Below are 15,303 nucleotides of genomic sequence, written 5' to 3' on the forward strand. Positions count from 1 at the left end.
AGGATCTTGCCCAATCTAACTATAATGTATAGCATGAATAAACCTTCTACTTTCCTACCTCCATACTGTCCCATCACATGGAACCCCATCCTCCACTTTCCCCATCCTCCACTTTTGTCTATCCACCCTTCAGTGATGATTCCAAGCATATTGCCTGGATAGAGGCATTTTCCTATTGAAGTAAAATTCCTCCTGTCAACACCAATCCTATCCTAATAAAACAATAGCTTACATAAAGGTAAATACCTTTATGGACTAGATGGAATACTTATGAATTATGTAACTTAGTCCTTGATAAACCCTGGAGACACTGTTGATACTTCCAGCCTGTTATACAGGGAGTTTGAAACCCGTGTTTGAGGTTCTTAGCTAACTCAGCTCTATAGCTGTGATAATTTATTAAAAAATAAGGTATATGTTAATATGCTTATGAGGAGAGGAAAATCTATTATCTAACTTTTTTTTTTGCTTTAGGTATCCTTCCAAATGGCAAAAAGAAAACAAAACAAAACTGATGAAGCTTCCTAGTTAATGGATATGGAACCCCTAAATTTTCAAATCCTCACTAAATCAAAATTTGTGTCAAATGTAAAGCACTGCTGCCTAAACTTTCATTTCAAGTGTGTTGAAAGTATGTTGGAGTCCATTCTTTCAGGATGAAGTTCAACAGCTGTATGGACACTGTGCCTTTATCTTGTATCATCTACACCTATTCAGGATCAAACAGGCAAGTAGTATATACATTTCTATTTTCAAATTATGACAGATGCTGGTGTCCCATCCCATCCTATGGGGATTTAACCTAAGCCTCTGCCCTTGAATACAACATTTAGGGTTTGTATGGCTTCTCTTAGAATTAGCTTTAGATTTTGCCATGGGTTATATAAAGCATAAATGTTGAAAATGACCATTGTTATTTAAGAAGTGACCATGAAGGAATAAGGAAAGTTTCTGTAAAGATGGGAAAAGTCTACAGTGGGGTGGAGTGGTTGTCTCTTGGGCTTAACAACAATTTTTCCTTTGGGGGGAGTTCTGTTGGATGTGTTGGTTTTCCTTGGATCTTATATGTTCCTCAAAGGAACATATGTTAAATGTTTGTTCTCAAGCCTGTGGTATTGTTGAGAGGTAGTGAGACCTTTTAGCAAATGTGGCACAGAGAAAGGAAGTTAGGTAACTGAGGACATGGCCTTTTGGAGCACAGTGGGTCTCTTCTCTATTCCTGACTTGTTCTTTGCATCTGACCACCATGAGGTGAACAACGTCACCCCACCATGTGCTCCTGCAATGGTGTTCTATCTCTCCAGAGGCCACAAAATTACACTGAAGCGATGGACTGACACCTCTGAAACCATGGGCCCAAACAAATCATCCCTTCTTGTACATTATTACTGTCAGGTCTTTTGTCATACAGACAGCAGGTTGACTTACATACCATCCTATACACTGATAGCACCTGTATCCTCAAAATTTTAAGGCAATCAAAAACTAGATGGATTCACTCCTGCTCCCTGGCACTTGACAATGGAGCTGAAACTCAGACAAATGAAGTTATATATCTGAATCCAATGAGAATCTATTCTTCACTGTGTTGGTCTTTCCACATTAGCAAATAGCATCTCAATAATGTGATGGTTATTATAAAGAATGGTCCAAACAAGAACCCAGCATTTATATACACACGCATTAGCTCTGAGAGTTAATGCTTCATCTGGCACCAGAAAATGCTACACAAGAAATAATCCTCTCCTAGAGTCTTCCCAGGATTCAATCGTCTAAAAATATGTCTTTATTAAAAAGAATAGAACTGTGTATTTTTCTTTCATTAAAGCTGAAGAAAGCAGGTTTAAGCTGACCTATAGAATCAATGTTGTGATTGTTTTCTTGCCATCAAGTATATTAGCTTTGCCAATTTGTGTTTGTTTTCTATAACCTCAAATAGTTCAAATCAAGACTGGGAGGCCAGGATGTAGAAATTAAAATAAGCATATAAGCAGAAACATTTCACCTTTTTAGAGGAGCAATACACTCAATCTTATAACACATCTGTACAGAAGCATTAAAATTTAATCCTTTTTGTATAGAAGTTGAGAGCAGCGTTGTTAGGCAAACAGACAACCTTCCCATGAAGAATAGCAAGAACTTTTGTTTAACTCTGTTTTCTTTAAGACCTTAATTTTAGAAGGCAAATATAGAGACCAAAACATTTGAGAGATCAAAAATATAAGCAAGAAAGTTTCTGGAGAGATGAGAGAGAATAACGGGTAGAGGAAATATAGCCAAAGTATATTATATATTTGTATGAAAATGTCATTATGAAACCTAATACTATGTACCATGATAATGTACCAAGACAAAGGGAAATACCTTCTACATTAATTCACTGAATATTCTTATACTAGCTAGTATACCATTACAGACTTATATGCAGATATTTATATTATTGCCTTTTTTGCTCAGAGAGGATAACAGTAGGTTCAAGCTTTACTCTTTACTGGATAAAAACTGAGGTACAGAGAACAAGTAACTTGCCCTTAGGAAAAGCTATGTCAAAGGGAACTATCACTGTAAAGTAGTGTGGAAATGTTCTTCCTGGTGATATGTTAATTTTAACAAACTTTATCATAATTTAGAAGCATATTTAACTCATGGAGGCTTTTTTTTATAGCAGTTCTTAGTATGTGTAAAGTAAAATCTGATGATGTCTCCAAATAGTTTTTTCCCTCCCCTTTTTTAAAATAAAAAACTCCAAGGGCAGAATGGGAAGGCTTAATGACAAAAATATAAAGAGTAGGATTCCTATTATCTTTAACCAAGAATAAATTGAATTTTCCAGTTTTTTACCTTCTGAGGATTTTAGTTCTTAAGAAACCAGAGATACATTAAAATTTAAAATAATGTTGATCCTCTAAAAAATTCTAGTACTTGAGAAATCAGTTTAAGATTTAAAATAATGCTGAATGTCAATCACAGACAATTAGTTCATCCTTCTGTGATCACTTTACTTTGGTAAACAACTTTTCTCTATACTTCTCTGTTGTGTAATAGTTTCCTTGGAGACTAAAACATTCCATCCTGAAGGGAAGCTCCTTAAGCAGGAAGGTATACAACTCAATAGCTCCAGGAAGTCCCTGAAACTGACAAGATTCCCTAGGTCTCTCCCTGCCAGAGTAAGCAATAAAAGCTGATAGTTTCTCTGAGACTAGCAGAGCTAAGCTACAAAGACTTTCAGAAGAGCTAGGCTGCAAAGAAAACCCAGAGACCAGACCAGCTGCCTGGAAGAAGCAAAGACCAGCCAAGCGGCCTGGAAGAGGTTCAGATCAGAGTTACTTGGAAAGGACACTCTCTACCCTGTTGAGCTGCCAGCAGGCTGTGCAGTGTGCTCCAGCTTCCCACCTTTTTGTGAGCTGGTAGGGTGGGCTTTGATGATGCAGTAGTTTTTGAGTCCTTTCTCCTGTAAGTAACCCCTCACTCATATTCCTGTAAGTAACCCTGTAAAACTCATTGGTTCCCCAAGGTGGACTTTGGAAGTATCTGTGGTCCTTTCTGGGTTTTCAGTCTGAGGTAAGTAGACACGTGTGTTGTGTCTCCACAGGAAAAGTTGTCACACAAATCCCCTTAAAGATAATCATTCTTAATTAAGCTAAAACAAGAAGTGGGTGTCAGGTTGTATGCATTCACCCCTGCTATGTCAGCATGTTTAAGTAATCCCCAAGTTATTTCAGACATATATGAAAAGATCAGAGTAGAAGGGAAATTAAGAGATCGTTGAAAGGACTGGATGGCCAAGCCAGAACCCTAACAGGCTCCTCTGGCAGCCCTGGCATGGACCAGGCCTTAATTTTGGTTCACTAGAATGGGTTAGAGCTGAGCAAGCAATTCTCAGGAAAACCAAACTTTGGAGCAACCAATCAACAGGTCCCCCCCCCCCAGCCTCCAGCTGGCTTAGTAGGCACCCCTAAGTTCCTGCTGGCTCAGCAGATGTCCCCCAGACTTATGCTAGCTAAAGATAGCTTTCTCTACCCTCTCTTTAAAAAGCCCCCAGACACTAGCGTCCCCCACTGCTCTATCAATCAACTACAGTGGGCCACTAACCACTAACAGCTTCCCACCAATCAACTCCCATACTAATCTTTTCTCCACCAATCAGCACTAGATTAATGCCTCCTCTCTGGAATTCCCCTAACTCTACTTAAAAGGAGCTTGTGACCCCCCCCTTCGGGGTCGCTATTTGCCACCCCAACTGTTGGAAACAATAAATGCTCTTGATAAATTGCATACGTGACTGTTGGTCTTTCTTGGGGGCTTCTCTCAGACCCTAACAGTCATAAGGCTAATCTTCCACCCTGAATAGGACCGTTGTTATGACATTTCTAAGAGGTCACCACACAGTATTTAGCAGAACCTGACAATGGCATGCTACTTCACATGGCAGTCCACTCCTGTGTTGAGAAAGTCACATGCAGCATTTGATGCCTCTTTCTAATTCTGAGTAAGACTCTAAGTGATCTTAGCTTGCCCAGACCTGACCCCTGTGATGGTGCAGCCTTTTCTTTCCTCACTGATGAGTTGGAAGGCTTGCTTCCCTGCTTCAAGGATCTGTTTCTCTGAGGACATTGACATACCTGTGGGTCTTTTGTTTTGTCTCCCTGGACCTTGGGTTCTGATCTGTCAATATGGTCCTTCTCTAGGAAAGCAATTCTCCCAGCCAGGCAAGGTGCTATACAACTATAACCTTTTGTAACCTTAGCATTTGGGAAGCTGAGGCAGGGAGTGTGTGTGTGTGTGTGTGTGTGTGTGTGTGTGTGTGTGTTTGTGGATGTCATGAGTTCAAGGTCAGCCTGGGGGACAGCTAGACCCTGCCTAACAAACCAACCAACCAAAACTTGAAACAACTCCTCAAACAAAGCAACTCTTTTCTTGTGTCTCAAAAGGTACTAATCTCCCTTTGAAAAAACATGGGTTTACATTTGTGCAGCCTAAGCTGCTGAGAACTTCTTGTTCGTGTAGGGCTCCTTTTGGGGAGAGCAGGCCTGTGAGCTGAGGACTTACCTTTGCCAGGGTCTCATCATCCAGGTGATTCTTCTGAATCACATGTTGAAGTGCAAAATAGATTTTTTCCTGAAGTTTCTGGACTTTTCTTGGTTCTATCAGCCAGGCTCGGTCTGATAAGGGGAAAAGCCAAAGCGTAAGAAGAGGGCACACATGCTTTGCTTCATCCCCTACATGTATGAACACTGAGTTTTGGACCCATCTCATCTCAGCCGTAAGTTGCTTTTGAAGATATGTAATTCTATGAAACACAAATAGCTTATAAACAATAATGCCGTGAAGCCGGCTACACAGAAAAGCCATTTGGTTCAAAGAAAGTCTTTCTTTGTCTGGTGTTGGTGACTGTTACAGCATTTCCTCCTTCCTCCAGGCTGATGCTTAGATTTTCTTTCCAAGCAGAAATAACTGATTTGAAACCATGTAGGAATACTGTTAGCAACCACAAACCCCTTCTTTAGCTTGAGTTATTCCTTCATTGGGTATAAAGCTGATACCATACTATAACACACAGAACACACAATCAATTTCAGAAACTAACTTCTGAGTCTGATTTTTCTGTCCTCAATTAAATTTTAGGTAGGTTAATCCCTCTTTTTTCCTTTCCTTGCTCCTGTGCATTTTCATTTTCCTAGCTTTCTCTTTCCATCTCCATTATTTTTTTTCCTTTCTGCTTAGAAGCTTTATACACCACAGTGACAAAGTGTAGCTAGTCTAGTATCATTGCCTCAGTTTGCTCCAGAGACTCTGGGAGTCTCCAAATGGTGAACAAATACTCATGGAAAAGCACCTGGCCATGATCCTTCTGAACATAGTTCAGGTCAGGTGAGAAACTTGAGTCTGTAATCCTAGACAAGGCAAGGACAAGTCAAGCCAAGAGTTAAGCATACCCTTACGTAAGTGAGCACAAAGGACTTCAGTGACAATTGTCAATCAGAATAAATTAAGTTCCCCTTTCCCTTCCTTAAGCTATTTGGGAGTAAATAGACAGTAGCTATTAAGTCAAAAGGCTGGGGAAGAGTAGGGTCTGACCTGAGAGGACACAGATCTATCTTCCGTCTCCTCTACGCTTGGTACTATGCCAAGATGACAAACAGGGTATTTGATATTGCAAAGCTTTGGAGTGTGGATCTGCTACCAAGCTTGGAAGACTCCCCACTGGGCATAGAGAGTAAGACAAATAGAATGCCTCCAAACTCTTTAGAGCATGAGGACAGCATCTGTAGTTTTCAAAAATGCCAAACAGTTCAGTCAATTTCTAACTCATGGAGACCAACTTAGCCTCCTGGGATGGTCATTTCCACTGCTTTTTCAAGCTGAAGATGGCATGGTTTCAGCATTTGCTGCTAAGAGTTTACTGTGTTCCACAAACATGCCCAAAGAGGAAGGGAGTCTTTGTAAGGTTCATCTTTTGAGTGAGCAGGAAACAGAGGAGGGGGCTGTCTTCTGCATCTGTAGAATCCATCTTCCATGGAGCAGATCTCAGGGCAGACAATCAAATGCAATGAGGGCATGAGAGGACATTATCTGGTATTAAAAAGGGACTTTTGTCACTTCCCATATCTGTATTTGTGCTTTTGGGCCTTTCAGTTTTTGATGAAAAGGGTCAAATAAAAACCAGAAGCAATTTTTTAAAAAGATTTGATTGGACTGTCAGTGATCATATTGTGAGTAAGATAGCCTCAGGATAGGAAAGTGCAGAGGCACCTGTTTGTGACTATAGCAGGATGACATGTCAAAGATAGGATAGAATTATAACTATGTAAAAACCATTACGTCCAATCTTGCTGAAAAATGTTAGGATGTAAGTAAAGAGGTTGATCTCAGAAAGAAATGGATTGCAGAAAGAATTTATCTTAAAAATGGGAAGGGGTATATTCTTCCTTCAGTAGAGAGCTGACAACAAGCTGTTATGCCATATATCTAACAGACAGTTGCTTGAGTGACTCTGGGCAAAGAGGGAGCACGTATTTATTGTCATATTGTTATTATATGATTATACATCACTAAGTTCTTTATTATTACACTTCAAGCAGGCCATATACTTTAAAGTACACCCATTGCTACAGTTTTAGTTGATCCATAAACATCACATCTTAGCTTTGGAAAATAGTCTAGTATTTTATTGCATATTAGAGCTAGAGAAGGTGTGTTTTGCCCTCCCCCCCCCCACCATGGTAGAATCTTTTGCCTTATTTTATCAGTGAGAGAACTACAGCTTTGGAGTCACACAGAAAATGATGGCATGCATCTATGTCTGAGATTCTTCCTCTTCCACCAGGCAAGCCTCCCTTCTACAGCTATCCTTCCTCTTGAAAATGCTTAATATTGCTAAGGATATTTGTCTTGAAAGATGATGGCAATGCATTGTGGATAGAATGTCTAAAAATGGTAATTAAAGTCCCTATAATTGGTCTTTCATTTAGCCGTTTTCTGTAAGTTTCACTCTATTGGACTCTACATTAAAAAAATTTCCTTTATTCTTAAACTCAAAATAGAACCCAGCTGCTCAGTCAGGGTTCTATTATAAATTCATTTTTTTTTATTATTTGTTGAGGAACAATTTTGCTTACCTGGATCTGCCACATGTGACATTCTTGTTTTAGGAGGAAAATTGGCCATTTTAATAAACGTGAAGTTACTTGCCTTTGCATTGTCTAAAGATATCAAACAATTGCCAGAGAAAATGCAGCCCCTTTAAAGTTATTTCTTGAACGCTTTGGCTTGGGTAGGTGTAATTGATGTTAAAGATAGTGGAGCAGGTTTGAAAAGAAGGCAAGGGACCCGCGCCTTCCTACCTGGGGATATCAGAACAGCAGAGGAGAACAAAGCAATCTCCTCCTCAGTCAGCTGCAAGGAACACAGATTCTTTGCAAAGTCAAATGCTTCGTTCACCAGGTCATCAGAACCTAAAAGGAAGGAGAAATCTTAAATGGAAATACCTGAACTTGGAATGGGGCACAGGAAGAAATAACTCATTATCAAGTAGATACTCAAAGTTTTGCATATTAGACACCTAGACAGGGCATTTTAAGTCCCCAGTCACATGAAGTGATTCGATATTAAGGGTAGAATGAGGAAAGTGGGCAACACCTTTACCGGGTAACTGTAGATTATCTTAATGAAATACTGCCTAGTGAGTACTCTGTGTCACATCAGCTGGGAACACATAACCTGAATCTTACAAATCTGAAAATGTTTCCAGCTTAAAAGTTGAAAGTAAGCTGGATTTGATGGCATATGCATAGGATGTCTGCATTCAAGATGATGAAGCAGGAGGATTGCAAGTTTGAGGTCAGCCTGGGGACATGGTGAACCTTTGTCTCACACCCATAAAGTTTCATCAATATGACTGTCCAGAAATGAGATGAACAAGGACAGCAAAAGATAAGTTAAAGTGGATGAGGGAAAGATCAGGAGACCTCAACTCTACACAAAGAACTGTAGACAAATAAGGAGGGCTGAGAACAGGAGGACTAGTCAAATACCAAATGCTTAGCCCTGAAAACAGACATACAAGTAACATGACACAAATGGAGCAGGTTATATTTATAAATATATATGTATGTACTTATACATATATGCTTGTAATAACAATGAAAAAGATAATGCGTTTGAAAGAGAGCAAGGAGGGGTTATATGGGAGGGTTTGGATGGAGGAACGGGAGGAGGAAAAAGTGACATAACTATACTATAACATCAAAAATAAAAAATAAAATGAAAAGCTTTTTAAATAAGGCATTTGAGAATCCTTTAGACTAAATCCATAGCTTTGAGAGAAAACCTAGAAAATTCCACACCGGGGCTCAGGAAGTGTCATTGGTAGTGGCACTGGAACTTGGCAACATGAGATGTCCAGGGGCTTCAAACTGGGACTTCTTACACAATGCTAATGAGTTTGTTTCATTTTATGCACCTTCACCCCCAAAATTAGATGGATTTTCATTGTCTAATTAAATGGCTCACAGGTCAGTTTCTTAGTCATTGTGAATTTTGGCAAAATAGCATTGTATCTCTGCGCTGATCTCTGTAAATGTTTATTTGATGAAGCTGGAAATATCCTGAAGCTGCTTGCCAAGGCTTTTCCTCCTTTCTTGAAAATCTAGCCTTGCAAAGGACGTGGATGCATATCAGCTGAAGAAGGGGAATGGTGCCAGCCCATTGGGCTTGCTGGCAGCTGCCGTATCAGCTAACAGCACAAGAGGTGAAAGGGCAGTGACTTCTTTGGTGTCCGTGGGTGGATATGGAACAAGTGGCCCCATCACTTGTTCAGACCTTTCCTGGCATCAGCCCATCTTTGCTAATGTTCTCATGCATGCCTCGTCCTGACAATTGGATAGGAGGCTACTCGGCACCTCCCAAGATTGATCCTGCTGGTGTGGCCCACAGAATGGTCTAGGGGTCACTCTGACCAGGTCAGTGCCAACTGTCTGTGCTCCCAGAAACTCAGAGTTCACAGGCAGATACACATTTCTCTGGATGAGAAGAAACAAGTACAGCAACAGGCTGTTGTGGTTATTACACATGGTTATTTCTCCTTAATGATTGTGAATTTAATTAAGAAACTTACAGGTCACTCCTATAGAGTCCCAGTGGTCTACATAATATGCTCTATAGAGCAGCAAACCAGAAGCTAGAAAAAAATGGTTGTACAAAGAGTGATCTAGCTGGGTGATGGCTCACGCCTTTAATCCTAGCACTCGGGAGGCAGAGGCAGGCGGATCTCTATGAGTTTGAGGCCAGCCTGGTCTCCAAAGCGAGTTCCAGGAAAGGCACAAAGCTACATAGAGAAACCCTGTCTCGAAAAACAAAAAAACAAACAAACAAAAAAAAAAGAGTGATCTAGAGTGGACCCAACTCATTTAGCATCAGACTCTATTTCCACAAGGCCACAATTGTGCCAGTTTTAACAAGGCTCATGGCTCTCTCCTTCTCTTTCTGATTAGGGACTGAAATTACAGGAACTGGAGAGTTATATGAAATACTGAACACTCACCTGGCCCAGTGCTCACCAAATAATAAGATACTAGCTTGTACCAAAGAAGCAAGGCATATATATCATTTGCTATTTCAGTCTAAGTGGGGAAGCTGATGACACTTAAGAAAGCTGTATTGTCATCCAAGGGAAACTTACCTAAGGCTTTGAACATTTGCATTCCTCCATATTTTCCTTCAAACAGAACAGTGTTGTTTAGTGGGTTGAAGGCACGGCACATTCTCACTAAAACCACTTCCAAGCAACCTATGAGATAAAAGAATTCAAAATGCATATGTGTGTATCATATATCCAGCAATAGAGTGGTCCCCAGTGTGTATTACACAGAGTTAAAGGAATTGAAAATGTATAATATATCATATATCCAACAATAAAATTGTCCTAGTGCATATGAGATGGGAAACATTTCAGAACTTTACTTTTTTGATACAAGATTTCCCTAGATGGCCCATGTTGGCTTTAAACTCATGATCCTCCTGCCTCAGCCCCAAGTTCAGGTATATTCCATCAAATCTAGGAACTTTCAAGGGATTCATTCTTTAAAAGTAATTTTAGGGGGCCCGAGAGACGGCTCAGCTGTTAAAAGCACTCCTTGCTCTTCCAGAGAACCCAAAGGACCCATGTCAGGAAGGTCACAATTGCCTGTAACTCCAACTCCAGGGGATTCTATGCTCTCTTCTGGCCTCTGAAGGCACCTTTACACATGTGACATGTGCACGCATGTGCGCGCACACACAAACACACAGTAAAAATTTTGGAAAGATCTTTTGATTCTTAGATAAAGAATTAAATAGAAAACAGGCTTTAAAGGTAGCTAAAATGGAAAACAGCAATAACATTTTGTGGGGGAGTGAAGCATCTCTTTTGAGTTCTTGACTAGTTATTAATTTCACTCCAGTCTTTGAACTTATAATTGGTAAGTGGATCAAGAAGGACGTGTGTCAGTCTCTCATGTAATCTGTAGGCCTTGATGAAAGGGCTACTACCGGAAAAATTCACCTTTGGGTTTCTCTGCCAAATGAAACAGCAACAGGATTTGGGGGAATTTCATTCAGTCTTGCATCATATAGGACCAAGGGAATTTCCCAGCACACAGTAGGTACTTAATAACATTTACTGAATGAATTCATCTACTGCCTTTGTGTGTCCTCTCAACATATATTTATACTCAGAAGCACTACTGCTCCACAGTTTCTCTGTGTTTTGGAGATGTGAGCTTTGCCCCATTTGAAGGTAAGACTCCAAAGCCCCAGATTCTTGTGTGAAGAACATAGAGTGGATTGGGTTGCATCTATGGTGCCTTTCTTATGCCCTCACTTAATGTTTTATTTGGTTGCTCTGCTGAATTTTCTTTACTGTTAGCCTATGGGTTTAAAGACAGGAGAAGATGCACAAATATTAGCCCAACATGGCCATTTTGATACCATTGGGAATAATATCATTTATCTGCACTATGCAAGACAGTTTCCTGGGCCCCCATATTTACAGTTTGCACTGACTGTTTCAAGTGAATGTTAGCTAGCCCCATTACAGGAATTCCAGGAAGCTTTAAGGCGGTAAGTATCTTTTACACCAGAGACATTTATACAAGAGGCAGAGATGCTAATGACCACATAATTCAGTGGCCCTCAAATGCCAGCCCTGAATTGGTGATATCTGAATCTCAGAAATATACTGAACTGGGTTTCCCTCTAACAGGTTTGAATTCCATAGATGGTGGCTGCATCTCTGAACTATTGGGAAGCTCTTTTGCTGCATGTGATACAATTCTTAGTTTGGAGTTCCATGTATCTAGTTCCATCCTTTGTTTTAAAGGTTAGGACACTGCCATCTCAAGGTGTCAGTCCAAGTTAATACATCAAATGAGTCAGATTTTATTTTTTTTCAGGAGAATCACAAAAGTATCATCTATTCAACATGCTTCCTAAATCCATCAAGAGGTAGAAGCCATACCTGGTACGTTTGACCCTGGGCAGGCTTTCATAATGGCTTTAACTGATAGAGGATGGTATACACAGCCCATTTTGTCTTCTTAAGGTAAGTCAGAAGACTCTAGAAATGTCTGCTGTTTTGTTTTGGAATTCTAGCTCCTGGAACCCAGTGACTATACTTCCTGGAAGTCCAGGTCGTCTGTGGAGACAGTAACTGAAGATCCAACCCAGAGCCTTTGCTGATGTCAGCCTGTCATCCAGCACAGATTGTCCTCCATCTGAACAAGAAAGTGGATTCTCTTGTCCTGATAGAAATTGCCTCAGTGCACACCAAGAAATTAAGCATAGTAAGGATAAGCTATTCCTCATGAACTGTTGCTTTGAGAGCAAGAAAAATAACTGATTCTTTAAATTTTAGGATGGTTGGATAACTGATAACACTGGAATTAGTGCTTGAGTTAAGGTTTTTGCCCATTTATATTATTAAGGAATCAACACTATGTTACTGTAACAACTATATGTGGCATATATTTAAATAGCAGCTTTATCATGATTTATGATATTGAACACAGCCTTTGACCTTTCTTCATCTTTACTATCTTTGCTTCAAGTATGACATGATACCGATCTCATAAGAAGAAATGAGACATGTTAGTGTGAAGACATGTACACATTTATCATATTTGTAGTTTGCACTGACTGTTCCAAGTGAATGTTAGCTAGCCTTATTGCAGGAATTCCAGGAGGCTTTAAGTCGATAAGTACCTTGTACACTGGAGACAACATTTACACAGGAGGCAGAGATGCTAATGACCACACAATTCGGTGGTCATTAAATTTTTTTTCTTTCCCATTCGAATGATGTGAATTTCATTGTGCTCAATGGTCAAAGTACTTAATTTACCAAAGCTAAATTAGGAGAAATGATGTTATAGATGTTATTTTCATTGTGGGTAAGTCCAGGAGGATGAACCCAAATGCTACTGTGTTCCTATTTTCAAAGAGTTCCAAGAAAGACACCAGGTTTTTTTCTTTTAAGGCAACAGCATCTTCAGTATTAATTTTATGTTGAGTTCCTAAGGGGTTGCTTGTATGTTAAAGAGAGCATCAGAGAAGAAGAAGAAGGAAGAATCACAACACAGGGGCATTTCTTCCAGTAGATCCCTGCTGCAGGCTATTCTCATTAAAATGATTGGAAGTGACCACAGAGGCTGAGCTCAGCCAGCTTGGTTTTTTTTTTTTTTTTTTGTTCTCTTGCAGAAGGCAAGGAGCTGGTTTTAGCGCCAGCTCAGCAATTCAGCCACCTTGACACACTAATTACTTTCACTGCCTGTCAAGCTGGGCATCTCAGCCTCCGCAATTAATAGCTCTGCTTTCAATAAGCAAAATTGTATTTGACTTCAAAGGGGGAAATGAATGAATATCAGGGCATTTTTATTACTGAGTTTCCTTAGGGAGTTAGCTGACAATGTGGGTGGTAAAACGACCTACCTGTGGACGCAGGATTTTCTAGGCCCATCAGAGTGCTGAGAGTCAGACAGTCCCTGTAGGAAACAGGTCCCCACAGGTCGGCCTGGCTTACCTGACTTCAGAAGTAAAATCTGGTCATTCTGACACAACTCCATGAAGCCCGTTATCCTCTTTGCGAACTCCACCACGTACTGGATGGCGTGGGTGATCTGGATGGCACACTGCTGCCACAGAGCCTCCCTGGACTGAAGCAGAGGATACAGACCTTGAACTGACCTTTTCCAAGGAGCTGATGAAATGCGCATGCCCCATCCTTTGTCACTGCCACCCAAGAGGGAAGTCAAGTGTTTTTTTTTTTTCTTTCTCTTTTGCATTATGTGAATCCATTGTGTTCAACTGTCAAAGTACCCAATTTACCAAAGCTAAATTAGGAGAAACAATGTTTATAGAATGCAAAACAATTATTTTCTTTACTGTTTTCTCCATTTCTTATGGAGAACTTACTCTTAGTCTGCTAGATAAAAACAAATCTCATGTCGAGGGATAATGATTTTATCTTAGCATCTACCATAGTACTGTTTTTATGGGAACCTGGTGGACACTCAACATAATATTTTTATGTTGTGTTCTTTCCCCAGAATTTAAGAAAAAAATTCTGATTTTCTTGTTGTCATTTATTTGATTGAAGGAGGGAGGAAGGTTCACCATGTAGCCTAGACTGGCCTAGAACTCAATATGGAGCTCAAAGGGACCCGAGATTCGAAAAATCCTTCTGCCCTGGCCACCCGAGTGCCGGAATTGCAGACAGAAGTCACCAAACTTGAGTCAGATTTTTTTCTTTTGTATAAGAGAAATTCCATAGGAAAGGTATGAGTTCAAATCAAGTCACTCTAATAAGTAATATAGAAGCCCAAATGTATTTTAATGCTTTTAGTTATTTTCTTTAAACTAAGAAACCTAAATCTTTGTGACTTTGAAGTCTGCTTTTTATGGATTTTCTTATGTCTGTTTCCATAATTATGCAAAAGTAGCAAGAATTAGATCACCACATTGTTTAAATCATACATTTAGATAAACACATTTACTTTACTAAATTTCCATCAACTGGTAGAACTTGTGGTTGGCAGTCTCAGTCCTGAAGTCAAATAATACAAATCCTGAGCCCCAGGAGCAACGCTTTCCCTTAAGTGTGTCTAGCGTACTTAGAGAAACATGGTTATTACTGACAATACAGGGTGAACTACCCTTTGTAGGGCCATTTTCAAGGATGCTGGGCAAGAATAAAAACGTAGAATGCTTTGCCCCCTATGTTTGTTTAACCATGTTGGGCATCGTTTTTGTGGTGATCATCTAATGTCTTCTGCTCTTTGGCTGTACCCATAGCTACCAGGAGAAGTCCCAAACCGTCTGACAAAGACTCCATCTCCCTGGTCATTCAAATGGGGCCATGGCTTTCAATCGGGGTAGTTATGCCTTTTAGGGAACTTTTGGCAACAGGCAGACAATTTTGGTTGCCACAACTGTGTGAAGGTTGGTATCTTGTGGATGCTCCCCATCAGTAGAATCCAGAGAGGCAGCAAATTGCCCTTACAACGCACAGAGTAGCCTGACAGCCAAGAATGTTCAGGCCGAAATGTCAACAATGTTAAGAACAAGAAACTAGAAATGGGCAATCACAGAGACAATCCCCATGGCTCCCGGAGTACCTTGCTTTGATACGCTTTTATTTCCTCATAGGTGTGGGTCTGCCATGCCAGCTGATGTAGCTCTTCCATTGTGTACTGACATGTCTCCAGATGGGACTTAATGATGTTCTGTGCAATTCGATCTATGAGAAAAACAAAAACAAAAACAAAAGAA

At 40.1% G+C, this 15,303-nt stretch overlaps 1 protein-coding gene across 3 annotated transcripts in view; it reads right to left on the reverse strand.

The window, feature by feature from the left end:
* Rorb (RAR related orphan receptor B) overlaps nucleotides 1-15,303 on the reverse strand; it is a 193,199-nt gene that overhangs the window by 16,371 nt on the left and 161,525 nt on the right. For all 3 annotated transcript variants that reach the window (XM_076561043.1, XM_076561023.1, XM_016003884.3), the window contains 5 exons: nucleotides 15,150-15,271; nucleotides 13,556-13,688; nucleotides 10,181-10,288; nucleotides 7,845-7,955; nucleotides 5,050-5,162 (listed from right to left, as the gene is read on the reverse strand). In XM_076561043.1, the coding sequence (XP_076417158.1) occupies nucleotides 5,050-5,162; nucleotides 7,845-7,955; nucleotides 10,181-10,288; nucleotides 13,556-13,688; nucleotides 15,150-15,271 (587 nt within the window). The remainder of the gene's footprint in view (nucleotides 1-5,049; nucleotides 5,163-7,844; nucleotides 7,956-10,180; nucleotides 10,289-13,555; nucleotides 13,689-15,149; nucleotides 15,272-15,303) is intronic.

Source organism: Peromyscus maniculatus, chromosome 1 (genome assembly GCF_049852395.1).
Source record: "Peromyscus maniculatus bairdii isolate BWxNUB_F1_BW_parent chromosome 1, HU_Pman_BW_mat_3.1, whole genome shotgun sequence".
NCBI classification, from domain to species: domain Eukaryota; kingdom Metazoa; phylum Chordata; class Mammalia; order Rodentia; family Cricetidae; genus Peromyscus; species Peromyscus maniculatus.